This window comes from Myotis nattereri, assembly GCF_964212035.1.
Source record: "Myotis nattereri genome assembly, chromosome: 3".
NCBI classification, from domain to species: Eukaryota; Metazoa; Chordata; class Mammalia; order Chiroptera; family Vespertilionidae; genus Myotis; species Myotis nattereri.
The window spans coordinates 60,235,796-60,256,066 of record NC_138077.1 but is presented as its reverse complement, the minus strand read 5'-3'; the positions used below and the strand labels follow the sequence as shown (position 1 = coordinate 60,256,066).

The window sequence follows — 20,271 nt, the reverse complement described above, 5'->3', positions numbered from 1 at the left end:
CCTAACAGACTGGTATATAGATGGAATGTGCTCCTTCTTTCAGTAATGAGCTTCCAATTACTGAATATACATAAGCATGGAATAAACAATTAGTTCTCAGTAGGTATGAGAGGTGAACTGAAATCAGTTTTCAAAGTAGTTTTAATAAAAGAACCATTGCCCTGCAGACTGATATACAAAACAAATGAAGAGAAAAAAAACTGCTGTAGTTAAAATTCCCTACCACATGTCACATTTAACTATTCTAGAACTGGATCAGGTGATCTCTTGATTAATGAAGCTGTGATTTCTCAAGATTTGTTAACCAAATAGTTTAGATGAATGGTCTCTCAAATGGAGTGAATGAGAGGATGTTTGGGGTGTGGAGAAAATCAGAACATACACACACACACATACATGTATCAAAATAAGAAATTACACTTTCTGAATTGAGACTAGTAATACCTATAATTTTCAAGAGTTTGTCATGTCAGAGCCATGATCAACTATAATGCTCTCAGAAACTGAGGTATTTTAACAATTTAAAAAGAATGCAAAAGTTTTTGAGAGAGAAAAAAATCCACACCTACTAATTTAACGTAACTTTTTGCATATTTCTATCTAGTCCCTATCCACACATTTTGGGATTTATCAGCATGGTACATAAGATTTTTTAAAGATTTTTCTCCACATAAATTGAGTATTTATTTCCACAAATGTCTATAAGCTTCATAATTATTTCATGGTTAATAAAAATGTAGATTCATAATGTATTAAAACGATTTCCTACTGTTGACCATTCAAATCAGACTGGTTCTCCTTTTTGCTTTTATGTAATTACTAGAGGCCCAATGCATGAATATTTGTGCAAGAGTAGGCCTTCCTTCCCCTGGCTGCCAGCACCGGCTTCCCTCTGGCACCCAGGACCCAGGATTCCCTCACAACTCCGGCTTCGTCTGGAAGGACGTCGGTCTAATTAGCATATTACACTTTTATTATTATAGATTCCTATCTCTGTACACGGTAGATGTATCCTGAAGATAAATCCCTAAAGTGGAATTAGTGCAATATAAAGTATGAACTTCATTGGTTCTTGCTATACACAGTAATGCTTTCCAATGGGTCTTAATCAATTCACCTGTAGCCACTACTTGGACCTTGAACAAAACACAAGCTATGCACTCTATACATTTTGTACCTTACTTCTCAGAACTCTATGCAGTGGGTAGTTACTATTCCTGTTTTATGGCTAAAGAAACTGAAGCTAAGGCAGACAATGAAGAGCATGTATATTTTAAGGTCTTATTAAAAAATATAATTCACACCATCAAATTCTTATTTAAAAAATATATAAACATACATATATATTTATTTAAATACAGGCAGCTGTTCATGTCATACAGTCAATCCATTCATCTAGATCTAGATCAGTATTTCCTGAGATATATTTGATAACATACTTGGCTCTCACTACTTTGGCCCCAAAAAAACTGTTTTCCTTTAACTATACTGTAGTGTTATACCTTTAGCTTACACGAGGGATACTTAGAAGTATCCACATGAAACTCACTATTACATTTATTGTTGAAATGGTGATGAGAACTTCATTAACTATATCTCTTACAATACCAAATCCAAGGCCCTGACGGAGAAGAAATACTTTTCACAGCAGGGCCAGAAACACTTCGCTTCTCCTAACCCACAAGTGTACTTTTAATCTAATGAACAGTGAAAAATTTTAACAGATAACATTTATTTACTTTAGCACTAGGAAATTCAGAGCAATATCTGAAATCCTCTTTGGTAACTATTAAGTTATTCAAGACATGCATTTTTCTAAACTAATTTTAGCTCTGCTCTCAGCCTACTATTCCTCTATTAAGTTCCCCACCCCCTGATTTACTTCAACTTTGAAGTAAACTTTAAGGATCACAGTCCAGTGCCAGTTTCCATATTTATGTGGAAATCTGACTTCAGTAGCTATAAGAATATGTATGTATGTGTGTGTGTGTGTATACACATAAAGCAATGAAAATATTTTTTGGGTAACTACTACAACCTGCATCAAATGTAAAAATAACCTTACACTCCTACTAGGCAAACTGCCTAAAAACCTTAGTTTAGTACAGGGGTGGGCAAACTTTTTGACTCGAGGGCCACAATGGGTTCTTAAACTGGACCGGAGGGCCGGAACAAAAGCATAGATGGAGTGTTTATGTGAACTAATATAAATTCAAAGTAAACATCATTACATAAAAGGGTACGGTCTTTTTTTTTTTTAGTTTTATTTATTTCAAGCGGGCCGCATCCGGCCCGCGGGCCGTAGTTCGCCCACGGCTGGTTTAGTATCTCACATTAAGAAAATCATTTAGCCCTAGCCAATTTGGCTCAGTGGATAGAGTGTCAGCCTATGGACTGAAGGTCCCAGGCATACTAGTAACTCCAGCACTCAGTTTACCACCGTTATTTCTGGCCAAGTGCACATGCGTGGGTTGTGGGTTTAATCCCCAATAGGGGGTGTGCAGGAAGCAGCCAACCAATAATTCTCTCTCATCATTGATGTTTCTCTCTCTCTCCCTCTCCTTTCCTCTCTGAAATCAATTAAAAAAATATATATATGTAAAGAAAATCACTTAAAATTACTCAAAACTTTCCAATCATAATTCTTATTTTTATTCATAGTCTAAAGTAATTCTGATAAAACTCTGGAAACTAGCTCAACAAGCAAATGCATTTAGTTCAGGGTTAGGGTCTATTTCAGGTTTTGAACAATCAACATAACCTAACCTGTGATCTAGTAAGTTATTAATAGCTCATCTAAGCAATCTATATTTGTTTTAAATAGATAGGTAATATATATATATATATATATATATATATATATATATATATATATACACATATATTAAAAACTCTGTATTTTACATTTAAAAGATTTAAAGCATATTTTAGTACATATTTGGCTTTTATAAAATTTTTCTAGGAGAGCACTGCCACTCATTTTACAGAAATAAGAAAACTAACAAGACATACTAAAACTAATAAAGTTTTAATGCCTTTCTCAAGGTAGCATGTGCTAATAGAACTATAAGTGAAAAGGAGAACTTTCCAGACTTCTGGAATGAAGATAGGACATGGACTAGCATGAAATGTTTTTAATCTTCACTAGCAATGTTGCAAAAGATTAATATTGGACAAAAACAAACAACTTTGTGTCAGACAACAGATGGATTCTGACTTTACTGTTAAATGCAGGGAACTAATAATGAAAGATTTCATCTCCTGCAGCATAAATGCCCTTAGGCAAAAATGGGTCTGATCCAACTTAGTTCAATGTATTAAATGATTTAATGAAAATAAAATCAGCTTCTGGGATCTGCTTTTTGTAAGAAAAGAGGGGATTCCAAATTCTGAGCCTGAGTAGGCTACCTAGTACATTTCTAACTTCATTTTAAACAGCATCCAGCCATTCTTCCGAAGAACTTCAATTCACACAAGGGTTGGTTACTTTCAGCATATCTGTAATGGCAGTGATTTGTGCCAAAACAGGCCACACCACTAATTGGCTAAGGGACCGGCAGTACACTAAGCTGTACCCTGGGAGACCAACGAGGGTTTTTTTTGATAGAAGACCTAATCACATTCTGATCTAAATCTTAGTTAAATGTACCTGCATTGCAGTTTTAGTCCTGTTGAATGATTAAACTCACCAATCTATATTTTATACTTCTTAAAAATTTGCCTTTCTAATATACTAATATAGTTTACATACAGGGTGTTGGAATTAAAGTGAATTATCTTCAATGACATTACGTCTGTACAGATTGCTTTCTGCTATTGGCATCTCATTTGATATATAATCAAGAAATTATATGGAAAGTATGACTTTAAAAATAACAAAAAAATTTAACATAATAAGATATTTACACCTTATATAAAAAGTTATTTATGGGATCCTTTTGTGCTTTTTGAAAATAGAGCACTATTTTATTCACATTTATTCTTTTGGCTGTGCTGTTGATACTTGGAAGGTATTAAATATTCACATGTATCAAAAGAAATAAAATGGAGGTAATCATGACTTTAAAAAAAAAATACATTTTTATAAAAGAGACTTATATGTTCTCACCTGAGGCTGCTGTGGCATTTGTTGGGGTTGAAGCAGCTGCTTGAATCCGAGCATGAGGAGGAATAAGAATGGTAGCTAGAGGTGGATTACTGGACAGTTCTAGAGAAATAGTAAGAAGACATAGGTTAGAGCTCACTTTTAACTTTGTATGTGAAACAACTTTATTGGTAACAATATGTGATACTACAGTAAAACACTAGTTTAACAGAAAAAAAAAGATGTGATAAACCTATGCCTGAAACTAAATGAGCTACAGAGAAACCAAGACACTATCTGCTAAAATTAGAATATGCCTGAGAATTCAAGATATCTGGGAGAAGCACTGGCCAAAAGTTTGAGATTAAGCATATCAATAAGATCTATTTCCATCTTTTAATAACTTAAATATACTAGATTTTCCCAAATTACTCTGATAATATTTGACTAAGGAATTGAGGGTGATGGTGCCAGAGAAAAAAAGAATATGACTATAGTTCATGAAATAAAACAGCATAGATCAATTTTAAACGCAATCTTATACCTAGCAAAGAAAGAGAATCCCAACTGCCACGGCTGGGATGAAAATGGAATAAAAATGAATACAGGATGTAGTATTCTCAGTAACTTAAAAGTCAGATTTACCATCGCAATTACGATAAAAATCTGCTAAAATAGAAAGGCTTCTTTAAAATCCATCTATCCATTGAAAAATATTGAACATGAAACAGTGTGTTAGGTCCCAGGATACACAGAGAGAAAACGTTAACTGTCTATGTCTGATCAACAGAAATAGAAAATGGAAAGACAACTAGACAAACAAATTGGCACGAAAGGCATTCAACATATTCAGGATACAGGCACTTTTAAATTAAAAGATTTCTATGACCAAATGCCCAACATTTGAAAATAAGAACATATGACCAGGGATTTTAATATAAGACTTTTGGACAAAGTTTCTTTTAAGATAAACTTTAAAATAAACTCATTATCAGGGTTTGTGGTCACTTTACTCATGGTCCATGTTGCCCATTTGTTTACCCTCTTTTACTAGATCATCTATCTTTCTGTGTATCTGTATGCCTACTTGAGGGGTCACGATGGTTTTAGGTCTTTTTTTTTTTTAATATATTTTATTGATTTTTTACAGAGAGGAAGGGAGAGAGATAGAGAGTTAGAAACATCAATGAGAGAGAAACATCGATCAGCTGCCTCCTGCACATTTCCCACTGGGGATGTGCCCACAACCCAGGTACATGCCCTTGACTGGAATCGAACCTGGGACCTCTCAGTCCGCAGGCCGACGCTCCATCCACTGAGCCAAACCGGTTTCGGCAATGGTTTTAGGTCTTACTAGAGGCCCGGTGCACAAAATTTGTGCACGGGAGAGGAAAGTGTCTCTTAGCCTGGCCTGCACAATTTCTAACCCGGGACCCCTCGGGGGATGTCCGACTGCCAGTAGTCAGACATCCCTCTTGCAATCTGGGACTGCTGCCCTAACCACTTGCCTGCCTGCTGGCCTGATCCCCCTAAGTTCTCTACCCCGCCGGCCTGATCCCCCTAACTGCTCTACCCTGCCAGCTTGATCACCCCTAACTGCCTCTGCCTTGGCCCCGCCACCATGGCTTTGTCTGGAAGGATGTCCAGTCTAATTAGCATATTACCCTTAAGCTAGAGGCCTGGTGCATGGGTGGGGGTTGGCTGGTCTGCCCTGAAGCAGGTCCCGGATCAGGGTGGGGGGCCCCTTGAGGAGCCTGGGCAAGGGGCCTGGGGCGGTTTGCAGGCCAGCCACGCCCCCATCGGGGTGGGGGTCCCCACTGGGGCAGTGCCAGCCTGGGTGAGGGGCTGGGGCGGTTTGCAGGTCAGCCATGCCCCATCAGGGTGGGGGTCCCTGCTGGGGGGCATGGCTGGCCTGGGCGAGGGGCCTGGTGTGGTTTGCAAGCCAGCCAAGCCCCTGGCTTTGTCCAGAGGTCTCCGGAAGGTCTCCCGGTCTAATTAGCATATTACTCTATTTTATTGATTTTTTACAGAGAGGGAGGGAGAGGGATGGAGAGTTAGAAACATCAATGAGAGAGAAAAATCGATCAGCTGCCTCCTGCACAATCCCTACTGGGGATGTGCCGCAACCAAGGTACATGCCCTTGACCGGAATCGAACCTGGGACCCTTGAGTTAGCAGGTTGACGCTCTATCCACTGAGCAAAACCAGTTAGGGCAGCATATTACTCTTTTATTAGTATAGACTAGAGGCCTGATGCATGAAATTCATGCACTTGGGGTGGGGATTGTCCCTCAGCCTGGCCTGCGCCTTCTCACTGGACGGCTTAGGCCTGCTCCCCAGGGTTGGGCCTAAGCCATCAGTCGGACATCCTTAGTGTTGTCACGAAGGCGGGAGAGGCTCCTGCCACAGCTGCTGCACTCAGCAGCCATGAGCCCGGCTTCTGACTGAGCGGTGCTCCCCCTGTGGGAGAGCACTGACCACCAGGGGGCAGCTACTGCCCCCTGGTGGTCAGTGTGTGTCATAGCAACCAGTCGTTCCGCCATTCAGCTGATTTGCATATTAGTCTTTTATTATATAGGATTTGGGGTAAGGGCACGCGCGTGCGCGCACACACGCAGACAGAGAGAGAGAGAGAGAGAGAGAGAGAGAGAGAGAGAGAGAGGAGGTAGGTAGGTAAGTAGGTGTGTGTGAAGGGCTTGAAAAAAGTAATCCTCTTTTTCCCTAGGTAGTAGTCATTTGGTCTTTGGTAGGAAAAGTGTGGTAGCTAATGAAGGGAAAGAAGGGGAAAAGTGAAGAAAATAAAGAAAATAGGAGTCAAAAAGCGAGAAGCTGCCCTGGCTGGTGTGGCTCAGTTGGTTGGAATACTGTCCTCACATAGTGAAAGATGACGGTTTAGATTCTGGTCTGGATACCTACCCAGGTTGTGAATTTAATCCTGGTCTGGCTGGGTACAGGAGGCAACCAATCGATGTCTGTCTGTCTGTCTCTCTTTCCCTCCATCCCTTCCTCTCTCTAAAATCAATTAAAAAAGAAAGATTTTTTTTTTTTTTAAAAAGGAGAAGTTATGAAATCCTGGAGGCTTTGCCACATCCAAAAACACAGAGGAGAGTATAAGTAACATCTACAAAATAATGAAAAAAGACTTGGTTTTTAACCTACAGTTGCTAATAAATACCCTTTTTTGGGGGGGGAGGGGAGGAATGAGGAACATTTCTGTAAACTTTTTTGAGTCAAACATTTTAAAAGTTAAGAATTCTGAACTGGACAATCACGTATAGTTCTATCTCCCTCCAAACTCTATCTCACTGTCCTCTTCCTTAAGTACAGGCATTCCTTAAGGCCCTTCACTTTCCATCTATTAGCTCTTTTCTACTTCAGTGAGCTTGTTAACTGTCACAGCTATGTCTGTGTGAATGAAGAAGCCTCCTTGTACTCTTGTTATAGTCCTGTTTTCTACTCTACAATTTTGTCCTTTTTGCGGGTGCTTCTATGGGGATTTCACAACTAGTCCAGTTTGTTTGTATTTGTTTTTTGCATGCAATTACTACCTACTAACCATCTGTCTACCTATGGCCATTAGTAAGAAAATTGAGACAATAAGTGTGGACTCAAACTGCAGTAAAAGAATGCAAAAAGGATGACATTTTGGAGGACAGAAATAGCAGAGCAACTGAACTATTCAAGATCAGAAGAGTGCATGTGCTCTTAAATATAGAGAATAAAGAGTGTAGAAGAGACTGAAAATAAAAAAGCTAGTATTTATTTACTAAATATGTGTGCTAGGCTTGAGAGTAGGAAGATAATTATGAATAAGGAGGGCCATAATATTGAGTGGAACTAGCTTTGGACAAGAGGCAGAATTCTTGGGAAGAGTAAAAGATAGACTGTTACTTCAGAGACATGATTCAAAACAACATGTCAACAAGTTCCAGACATTTGTAGAAAAGTTAATTTATGATAAGGATTTCTTCAACCAATTGCAGAGGCCATTAAACTATTCATCAAAAAGCCACTTAGTAGTTTATCAGGAAATATTAAGAATGTTTTGGTGGTGTATCAGTCATTACGCGCTCCATAACCAAACATTTAATGCATGCACAATTTAAAGAAAAGTAAAATGATTTTCAAATAGATATCAATAAACCAACCAACGCAGATATCAATCAACTAAAAGGTTAAGCAAATTTATTTAACTAAATTTTGCTGCAAAATTTTTCATTAAAATTTCCATGAAAAGACAAACTGGATAAACTCAACCACACCTAATCATCTGACAAAACCTGAAGTTTCCCTTAATCTGAAATATCTATTCTTCCAAATATAGAATTCCCAAAATTAATGATAAAAAAAACAGGTAAGAAACTTTCTTATTTGTTTGGTGTGGTGGTGGTGGTGGTGGGGGGGCATATATGTTTGTTCAAACTGTGTAGTTTGAAAACTGAAGATAAATTTGAGAGCCACAATCAATGTGTTAACTAGAGAAAAGAGGTAAAGTAACTCCTTTGTTAACTAGACCTGCTCTTACAGTGATGTAATAAAAAAATACCAGTCACAAGGTAGAAGGGACTCCTCTTCCTTTGTTAGGTTTGAGGGAGCTCGACCCTGCAGATCCCCAGAAAGGAAACATTAAGAGTCAGACTTTCTTTGTGTGTATCAGTCCTCTTATATATATGAAAACTGGCAATGATGATCTACATAGTTAAGCTGTTATTTCTCTCCAGTCATAAAGGTTTAAATGATTTTAACAATGGTGTGCTCATTTCATTTGTGTACTTTTTTGAGCAGTAATTCAAATGCTAGGATGATGCACCTTGATCTCACACGTTACTGAACTTTTTTTTTTTTTTTAGTTAAACAAGAAACCTCCTCAAAACTGCTTTTCGCCTCCCCTAACAATTTCAAAGTCCCTACGAAATCCCCGATCAACTTACAAATGCTGACTATATCCCATACTCATTCAGAAAAGTAAATACTAATTAGAAGATCAGACAAATAGGTAACAAATATTACAAGGCTTACTCTTTTTTAAAATTTAAATCTTTATTGTTTAAAGTATTATGTAAGTCTCCTTTTTCCCCCCATTGACCTCTCCCCAGCCGTCCTCACACCCCTAGTCTGTGTCCATTGGTTTTGCTCATATGCATGCATACAAGTCACAAGGCTTACTCTGACTCCTGCTGCTTGGTGATACTGGCGATGTTTTACATGACGACAAAATGATATCTGTAAAATCTATAACTACTTTGCCTCAGAACTGCCCAAGAGGGAGCATCACAACTTACATTAGTCACCCCAAAATGCATGAATGTGTTTAGTGCACTACATTTACAGTGGTGATATATTTTAGAAATTATATGTGGCAATGTTAGTATTTTAAAAATTCTGGTGATTACAAGAATAAGCTTTATAAATTAAAATTCTTATACTCAGCATTCCATTTCTGATGAAGTTGAATAAACATAGCATTACTATGAGATGAGTTCTCTATCCAACTAATAATTTTTGAGCATTTAAAAATAAAACTGCTAATATTTTGAATTTTGGGGAAATCAGTCTGTGTTTTTCTGTATCCATTTATACCATGACTTTACACATCTCACCCTGGCATGGCCTATGTTGTTAGCTTTATCTCTTATTTTCATTGTCTTTCTGTGGAGTCAATTCATTTTTATAATCAGAATTTTGGAGCTAGATGGGTCCCTGAATATCCTTTACTCCTACTACTATATTTTTTTAAGGGCGGAAACTCCAAACTAATGCCTTGGCCAAGGTCCACAACTAGTTAGAGACTGGAAACTAACGCTAGGTCTGACTCACTCCTTTTCATACGGAATGCTTGTTGGGGAAGGTCATCAAGAAGATATGGCCACATGTAGGACCTTCAACCTGGACACAACTGGAGGCTCCTCCCCTGCCCTCCCCTTGTGCATTGGAATGTGCACTATGTTTGCTTTCCCTGGTCCTAGAAGCTGCTCCAAAGATACAGCCTTAAGATAGAAATGTGGTGTTGAGATTATCTGGACTGAGCATGTGACTGACCCCAGTTATGGCCCCCTAAGTATGTGACTAAACCTAGTTAGGGCCTCTACAAAACCTTTTAAGATTTGGCAGATGGGTGCTGAGATCTACTTGTCTTGTCACCCAACACAAGTTTGGTAAGTTGCCTTGCTTATTTAACCTGCCACCTACCAATTTGAAGGCCACCCATGAATTTTCTCAAGCTCTTCCAGTAGTGCATTTCCACCGATTTAGCACTTCAGTACCTAGAAGAGTACAGCTTGCTTATCTAGAAAATGTGCTCTTCTGGACTGCTTATAAACTATCAAAGAATAATTCTGACATCAACTTAAGTATGAACAGCTCTACCTCTCACTTATTTACAGAATAATCCATTTATTTATAGAGATTTTCTCAAGTTCATTGTCTTATAAAAAAAACCTTTTTATAGCCATCTTCACTCAGAAGAACACAACAGAAAACAGGGATAGCCACAGGAAAGGTTTACAGTTTAATTTTTAAAAAATGGAGGGGCACTGCAAATTAGAGCAGTTTATGATTTTCACTTTATGATCTGATTCATATCCTACATATAAGTTAAGTTCCTATCTTGCCCTGGCTGGTGTGGCTCAGTTGGTTGGAGCATCGTACCATGCACCAAAGATTGCGGGTTTGATTACCAGTTGGGGGCACATATGTTTTTCTCTCACATCGATATTTCTCTCTCTCCCTTCCTTACTCTAAAATAAATGAATGTCCTCATGTGAGGATTAAAACAATTCCTATCTTATGTCAATTTATCCTTGCCATTGTAAATTATAATAAAATACGCTAAAACGCGAAAAGTTCTATATTAAAGCTTACAATAATTTGAGAATAATATTGGAAGGCACCTCATCACTTCAGTTGGTTGAGATATTGTGCCTACTATGTCGCTCAGGATAAGGCTGGCTAGAAGAAATGCCTAAGACATAGAAAGGCAGGTAAGCAGATGAACTGATATTTATGTGAATCACTATTTTATAACAGGAAAACTGATTTAAAATTCACTGCTACAAAGATCACAGAATCTGCTAATTATCATAAATAATGAGTTGCATAAGTTTTGTAAATAAGTAGTCTACTGCTTTCAAACGAAAAAAGTATAACCTTTTGATGAGCTGGGCTTCTAGAACACCCGCTTTAGTTGCCAATCCCCAACTTGTTCTCAATCCCGTTTGCATCACTTTCTATTCCGTGACACATTCCTACACTGTTAAAAACTGTTCTCTGAACCTTTACTCTTTCTTAGTGTCCTTTTTTTACTTACTTTCTGGATCCCCCTTTCTGTTTCACCATCTGCTTTCCTCACATCCAGATACCCTTGCCCTTGTACTCCAAGACATCTACATCTGCATGAGTTTGCTTGTTGCTCTCTGTCTGCCCCAAATTTCCTACTTTTACTCTCATTTAAGCACTTTTCCATTCTTCTGGCCTAGCCGGTAATCCACTCTTCCTCCTTATCTCTCCATAAAGCTGTTATTCTTTCAGATAACCCAGCTAAGTTGTAGAGCAGTAAACTCTTCAAATTAAACCATACTAATATAAATAATTGATAATTTTTTAAAAAAATATATATTTTATTGATTTTTTTACAGAGAGGGATAGAGAGTTAGAAACATCAATGGGAGAGAAACATCGATCAGCTGCCTCCTGCACACCTCCTATTGGGGATGTGCCCGCAACTAAGGTACATGCCCTTGACCGGAATCGAACCCAGGACCCTACAGTCCGTAGGCCGACACTCTATCTACTGAGCCAAACCGGTTAGGGCTCAAGTGTTTACTCTTCACAGTTCTGTTCATTGGCAAGGTTTATCTTACTAAAAGAAGCTAGACACAAAAAGTAACATATTACATGACTCCACTTATATGAAAGTGACTAATAAATCAAATGTAATTATAGTAGTCCCCCTTATCCGCAGGGGATACGTTCTATGACCCCCAGTGGATGCCTAAAATTGAGGATAGTATCGAACCTTATATATGTTTTTTTCCCCTATACATACATATATACCTATGATAAAATTTATAAATTAGGCACAGTAAGAGATTAACAACAATAAAATAGAACAATTATTAAAACATACTGTAATAAAAGTTATGTGAATGTGCATGTGCTAGCTCTCTCTCAAAATAGCTTATTGGACTGTACTTATCCTTCTTGTGATGATATAAGATGATACAATGTGATGGGAGGAAGTGAGGTGAATCACCTTGCTCTACAAGAGGCCAAGAATGTCCAACCTAACCTTCTGCCAACTTCAAGTAATATTATTTACATTACTGACATTATCCAGCTTTCTCCTGATCCAGAGATCAATGTTTTGAAAACAACTTATTCTACTGTTAAACAATTGAATACTTCATTGAAGCTTAATAGCTTTATTCAATCTCTATTTGTGCCGGGTGCTGAAGTATTTATAGTAAGCCCAAATGTGTACTGCTCTAATTTTTTGCAACTATTTTCAATTTTGCAATCTGGAGAAAAAATATGTCTACTCCTTTCTTTAGAATACAGTCTTTGAGGTATTTTTAGACAGCTTTTGGGAGTCCCTTAAGTCTTCATTTTTCCAGGCTCTATATTCAATTCTGCCATTCATTAATATTCTTCTTAAAATTGCATAGCCAGAACCAAAAACAACATTTCAAATGATTTCTAATCAGACCTAAACAGTCTAAATTAATAGTCCCAAGATATGTGAATATTTTTCTTTTATAAATGTAGTTTAAGAGTACATCAGCATTGTTAGTAGTTATGTAATACTGACAGCTTAAGATTACAGAAAACAGAATCATTCAAGTCTATTTTACCAGCAACTCAGGTCTTCCAAATTTACAGCTTAAGCAATGCATTTGTCCACATTCAATTTAAATATGGGCTAAAAATACACCTTAGAATAAAGGAAATGTATCTATTTCATCAGAGAAAGCTCCCTGTCTCTATTTTTAGCTTGACTAAGCAGCAGACTAGTCAATCAATCAATCATTTATTTATTGCTTATTTTATCTATGGGAAATTGTACTATTCTAATGTTCAATTCTGAAGAAAGTCACATCTTTAGAGGCAGTGTGGTTGATTAAATGAATCACATAAGGTCTTAATCAGAGAGAAAAGAAGAGAGAACATAGACGTGGTGAAGAAATAGTGTTTATCCCTGAATCTTTTAGAAACCAGCAATGCAAAAACACAAGTTTTCCTTTGAACGTTTGTTTTCTCAGCAGCAGCAGTGGTGACAAGCTATAGAGAGGATGGAAATTTCTCTATATCACTTATATCAGTTTTAAGAAAGAGTATAGCACTCTACTTCTCCCCATTTTTAAGATATCTCAATTTAAAAAACACAGCCACCAATTTGTTTCTAGGTTTATAAAACTTGATATAAACCCTTGGGAAGCAAGAAATGCTACATGTTCTAAGTTTCAGATACAAACCTGAAGATCATATTAGTGAAATCTCTATAACTTGTAATATGCCAAGATTTATTATAATCGGCTAAAAATCAGAGAAGCTAAGCCCATTTGAAAAATTTTATCTAACATACAAGTAGTGGTCTAATAAGTGGTTAGAAAGGCTCTTTCCCACCTGCATAAGTACTTAGAATGTTCATTTTTGTCCTACAGATTTTAATCAAGAGTATCACTTCACATCCATGCATAGTTTTCCCAGAAATGGTGAAAGAGCTAAATGTTTGAAATTACCTTGAGTGGTGAAGTTGAAGAGTGCAGGGGTGTCTCGCCCATTTGGTAGTTTGACATTTGGGTCCCGTAATTCATCAAAAAATGAATGCGCACAAGCTTCCAGTGGTGTCAATCGGGCAGTTGGTGTATACTCCAACAGACGGCTACACAGTGCAATTGCCTCTGGTGGAGTTCGGGGTCGGAAGACCTGCAGTACAAAAAAGGGAAAGAACAATTAATGTTTTTTAAGAATCTTAGCAATTTATCCCGAGTACTGAGAATTCTTACCACATACAAAAACATGGTTGCATTTGTGAAAGTAACCTTCTAGAATGAAAAGAGTTAACTTCATATAATTCACCACACTGTGGTGAACTGCTAATTAAAGACTATATGAGAAAAGCTCAGAGAAAAAACTAGGAGAAGTGGAAAAAAAATCTATATATGCTAATCATAAAGCAGAACAATCTAACATGCACACAAAATATGACAGGCACAAGAGAAAGGATGAGTTCTGGAGGCAAAAACATGAAGAATATAAAAATTTTTTTAAAGAATATAAACTTTTTTAAAAGTTTTGACTGCAGTGGCAGTAGATAAAAGTTTGCCTCTTTTATGTGATTTGTAGTAGAACAACTATTGATAATGGAGAGAGCCCTTTTCAAATCTGGCGATCAATATCTTTTAAAAAAGAAAAGCTATTTACTCTAAGTCTATAAATGTCAATGATTTTATCTTGTTAATAAATAGAACCTATCATTATTTGAAGAAATTCCTGAATATCCAGAATTCGACAAAATTTCCAAAACCTGTTTTCTCAAGTAGCTGTTTCTCATGAACATGGCCAGATTACCCTCATTTGTATGAATACTCTAAGGTTTTTTTAATCATGAAGAGAGAAATGTAGTTTTCATCAAGAGCCATTAACTCACAGAAAAAGTCAACTGAAGCAAAATGCAAATAAATTAATTTGCTTAAAGGAATAGAAAGCTTTGTACTTACCTATGTCTTAAAATCCTTAATCAATACATAAAACTATGAAAATATACTTCGTTTTAAATTATGGACAGTTAAAGAATACAAACAGAAGGGGAAAATAAAACTTAAAAAGAAAAGGAAACACTGGCCCTGGCCGGGTAGCTCAGTTGGTGGTTAGAGCTTCGTCCTAATGCACCAAGGTTGGAAGTTCAATCCCCAGTCAGGACACATACAAGAAAGAACCAATGAATTCCATCAATAAGTGGAACAGACTGTTCCTCTCTAAATCAATAAATTTTAAAAGTCTGCTAAAAAAAAAAAATGAAACATGTATCTCTTGACAGGAAGAACACAGACTCAAACAGAAGGTGTGGTAGTAGCAGTGGTGGAATTAACAGACATAAAAAGAAGCAGAAGTTGCCCTAACCGGTTTAGCTCAGTGGATAGAGCATTGGCCTGCAGACTCAAGGGTTCCAGAGATTCCGGTCAAGAGCATGTACCTTGGTTGCGGGCACATTCCCAGTAGGGGGTGTGCAGGAGGCAGCTGATTGATGTTTCTTTCTCATCGATGTTTCTAACTCTCTAGCCCTCTCCCTTCTTCTCTGTAATAAAATATATTAAAAAAAGAAAAGAAGCAGAAGTGCCCTGGCCAATGTTGCTCAGTGGTTGGAGCATCAGTCCTCGCACCAGCGGGCCAGCGGGTCACGAGTTTAATTCCTGGTCAAGGGCATCGTAACTGGGTTGCAGGCTCAATCATCAGCCCCAGTCGGGATGTGTGCAGGAGGCAACCAATTGATGTGTTTCTGTCACATCAATGTCTCTCTCTCTCTCTCCTCCCTCTCTCTCTAAAAAACAAAAGAAACAAGTATTCTTAGATGAAGATTAAAAAAAAATGCAGAAATGTATAAATGGAGGGAAACAGACCCACAAATGAGCAAAGGATATGCAGATTGTGACATGGCATGGAGGAGCCTGGGAGCCTAAGGTTTCCTAATGAGAATGGTTCATGTAACTCTGGGCATTCACTTAGACTAAAGGTAAGAGAACTAATTACTATTACAGGGCTCATTAGATTTCAAGAGACCGGAAAAAAAAAAAAAAAAAAGTACTTTGTACAGAGTAAACCTTTTTTTTTCTCGTTTTACAAAAAGTTTATTATTGATAAATATATTTTCCATGGAAACTGAGAAACTGATTTAAGCAGGATCTCATGGATTTATTTTAGAATATTGAAGGCCTTGGTAATTTATTTATTTAGCTGTGTTAGAAAACCCTCTGTAAGGTAAAAAACAACCTGCTTCATCTTTTATTCTTTTGAGTGACCTGACTTGCCTCAGTCAAGAAAACCCAAAGTTACTGTATTATTTGAAACGTTTAGATTTTCTACTGTTCTTGGTCATTTTTCCCTCACGTGCTCCCAGCCAGGACCATACTCAAACTAACATGTAAAAGAAAATAGTCAGTAGGAAAATTTTTAATAAAAATATTAAGCACTACTGACATATTTTATCCTAGTACAGTTTATACTTATTTGACAGCATATGGATTTATTTTGCTAGCTAGTATAATAAAAAATGCTTCTGCACCAATATGGGAGGCAGGTAAGTAGAATTAAAAGTAGAAATAAGTATCTCCTGCTAACATTCAAATGTCGGGTAGCTGGACAGTGAGTGTATTTTAAAAAATTTCCTGTTTTGTTAATGAAGATTTTGTAAAGCTATTAATAAATCACTATTGTAACCTTTTCTCCGATTATTAAAAAAGAGCCATCCACATCTTTCCGGTAACTTACAGGCTATACAGGACCATCCATGTTAGCACTAAGACACATATTAGCCTACTTTGCCAGGGATTTCTAACTCATGGAATCAGATTTTAAAAAAATAAAGGCATTAATTCCAAGAACCTACATTAAAATCAAGACTTAACCTGCCTTTTAAAAAACTATCCATTATTACTTAAAGCCCTTTGAAAGATTCCTGATGAGAAAACCTTTGGTTCATTACCTTATAAAGGTTAAGTAGACATTTATGTGAGGTCAAAAACCAGTGTCTCCTAAAGTTCACATTTTTAACTGTAATATAGGGTGTGGTAGCAAGCAACTTCCAAAAATTGCAGTCTAAACTAGAAAACAACTCTTCTGAATTATCTTTGTGTCTAAAGGAAAGGACACCAGTAACTACTGAAATTTGACTTTTAATAAAGAAGTTTCTGCTTCATTCTTCACTTATTTCAATTGCTTAACATTCAGAACCTTTGGTTCCATGGACCTTCGTCAATATTTATTCTTGTAAAAACAATTTTCAAACCCCCTAATTCCTAAACTTTAGTCTAGATGTCAATAAATCACTCAGAAGACTGACAATCTATACCATAAGCAAAACCTGTATCATACAGTGAATGAAAACAGAAATCAGAACTACCTACATTGTTTTTACTGTTACATTCCAAGAATGAATAATTGTTTAGCCTTTCAAAAAGTTTTCCCCCTAGTTTTATAAACCTGCCCTGAAATTTTGGGAAAAAAAATTAAGTACATACCCGCACTCCTGAGTTGAAATGTCCTGTTCCTGATGAATCCTAAAGATGATAATGCAGTGAAATAATCCAAACAGGGGAAGTCAATCCAAAAGAGAATAGTCCAGCAAGGAAAAATATATCCAATGTTATAAGAAATCCATGGTGTGGGGGGGACATAGAAAATGTTTATACAGTTATAAACTTTAAACATCAGTCTCCACAGTAGCAAGTCCAAGTTTTAAAAATTATTTCACCACAGTGTATGCAAAAAAATTTTTTTGATTGCGCAATGGTGAGGCACAGTAAAGAAACATTTTAATTTATATTATGTTCCAATGCCAGTGCATTTATTAAAAAAATACAAAACCAAAAAAAGTTAAAATCAAAATGAAATCTAGAAGTAACGTTCCCAAAGTAAAGTGTTTGGTCTTCTATGACCTGGATTCATCATCCATTGACATGGCTGGGAGGGGGCATTTAAGATTGCTTTTAAAGATATGTTCCCAATATGCTAATTTTCCTCTATTAACATATTCCAGTTATACAGTATAAACATTTTTCTTGCTAAATTATTAGTGATGAGAAATAATATATTTAATTTGTATTACTATAGATTTCAAGCCAAATATTTCCAATTTGTGTGAGCTAAGAAGGATCAGGCCACCGCGGATTATTCTCCATTTTGGATTGACTTCCCTGCTAAAAGATATTTGCTGACATTCTCATTATCTTAGGACTCTTCAGGAATAGACATTATCACCTCAGGAGTGCGGGTATAAACTTACATTTTCTATTGTGGGCTTTGCCCCCTCATACCCTTGCACCCATTACTTAGGAAAAATAAATATATAACATTCTTTCCTTTTTGGAAAAACTCACTGGAAAAAAAAATCCTACATCTTTGAGCACTACAAATTCAACACAGTTCCATCTGCAAATATGCCCAATTCACCCACCAAAAGCTAAACAAAAAAATATACAATAAACAATACAACTAAGGGACAGTCACAGTTATAGGTGACATGCATAATAATGTACACCAACACCTAGGCACAAAGGAGCCAAATATGCAAGGGAGGTGGTAGGGTCTATTATGTCTAGGTATTGAGAACAAACAATGGCAGAACTCACCAGTAGCTGTGAATTCCCTTGGCTATTCTAAGAGAATTTAACATTCTTTTAGGATAGTTTCCAGTGGGCGAATTAAATATTTTGCAAAAATAAATAATCCGCGGATTACTTTTAGTCTGCAGACTAAAATTTAGTACACAGATTAAAATCTGGCCCATCAGAATAGAAATCTCTCATGAACTAAAACACAACTAGGTGGACGAAAGTAGAAAACCAGACTAAAAAAACTGAGAGCACAAAGTAAGACTCAACTGGGCCAACTAACAATTAGTACGCAGACTAAATATGGCCAGCCAAGTATGTTAGCAAGGCCATGAAGAGCCCAAAACACCCCTGTAATAACTAAAAACAGAAGTAAATAAATAAAACAAAACAGAACAAAGCAAATAAATAAATAATTGAAAGAAAGAAAAGAAAAAGAAAAAATTGAAAGGAATCAAAACACTGACATGAACTTTCAAGTGATTCAAATACTACCTCACCTGTGCAGCAACACATTTTCTTAAATTGAAACAAACTCTCATCACAAATACTAATCCATAGAAGAAATTAACAGAAAAAATTAAGTTTTTCAAAAAGGAAGTCTCAGTGATATTGAACAAATGCAAATGAGTACTTAAATAAAGAATTATTCAAAATAAATTTGCATTTGGATAACTCAAAAATGATAGAGGCAATTTTCCTTTACATGTCCTAGAATAGACTTCTGCCATTAAATATCAAATTTCAACCTGGAGCTAAATGTTATGATTGAATCTTGAGCACTTTAAAATTACCATTTATAAATAGTCATATATACCATACCAAAGCCTACTGTTGATTCTCAGAGCATTAACTCTCAATAATTCTACTGCATTAAACAGCCAACCAGAGCAATGTAAAAATGCCTATGGGCAATGATAATCTAAGTAGAACACAGAACTAGTGCCATGCCTATTCTGACCAGCTACTCCTCCCTAGTTTTGATTGTGATAAATGCACAACACAGACACTGTTCTCTGATTATACACAAAATACACAGGAACCTAATGTTAAAAATGGATAAATTCTGAACATTCCTAAACGGCAACCCAAGTATTGGCTCTCAAGTAATTTATTAATCAGTTAAAATTATTTGCAATTTGTAAATGTAAATATAGTATTAAAAGTGAGAGAATGGCATGGATTTTTTTGAACAGTTAATTATGATGATTAACCAAGCTAATTAATTAAGATAAAAACTTAAATCTACTTAAGTGCTCACATATAGTACATAATTCATAAGAAACATAAACATCCTTTCCTTAGCCACGACAGAGCTAACATTCAATAAATTTCACCTGTGCTAACTAAAAGGCTTATTGAGCTTTCTTGCATTCTATGTATGTTTTCATATCAGCATTTAACCACGCTATGTAATTTCTCCCTCTAACATCATTCACTGATCAATATTACTACAGGCTTACACAGAATTGTGATTTACCAAATGTCCACTTATCCAATTTAATCGCTCATTGTTCATGAAATTATTATTGTAGTCAGGCTAACCTTCCTAAGAATAGGGACTTATTTTTCATTCACACTTCCTCATCTTAAAGGAGAGTCCCTTAGGCTACAACAATTCTAACCTAAGTACATCTAAGGAAATCCAAATCCTCCTTCAACAACCCACTTTCCTGGGTCCTTCCATCACCTTTTTCCCTCCACCACCCTTGATGTCTTATAAAGCCTGCAACATGGGAAACACCTTTGAACACCTAGAACATACAATCAAGTATATGGTTATATATTAGTGTATATTTATTTGGTACTTGCTTCAACTGAGTCAGTTGTGTCACCTGTAACCTTTTCAAGGACAAGGAC

The 20,271-nt window shown here is 36.6% G+C and overlaps 1 protein-coding gene across 4 annotated transcripts in view; it reads right to left on the bottom strand.

The window, feature by feature from the left end:
- Positions 1 to 20,271, bottom strand: part of GSK3B (glycogen synthase kinase 3 beta) — a 176,349-nt gene that overhangs the window by 16,905 nt on the left and 139,173 nt on the right. For 2 of the 4 annotated variants that reach the window (XM_081086888.1, XM_081086886.1), the window contains 3 exons: positions 17,320 to 17,358; positions 13,822 to 14,008; positions 4,109 to 4,207 (listed from right to left, as the gene is read on the bottom strand). In XM_081086888.1, coding sequence (XP_080943014.1) covers positions 4,109 to 4,207; positions 13,822 to 14,008; positions 17,320 to 17,358 — 325 coding nt within the window. The remainder of the gene's footprint in view (positions 1 to 4,108; positions 4,208 to 13,821; positions 14,009 to 17,319; positions 17,359 to 20,271) is intronic. The other 2 variants (XM_081086889.1, XM_081086887.1) reach the window with 1 other exon arrangement.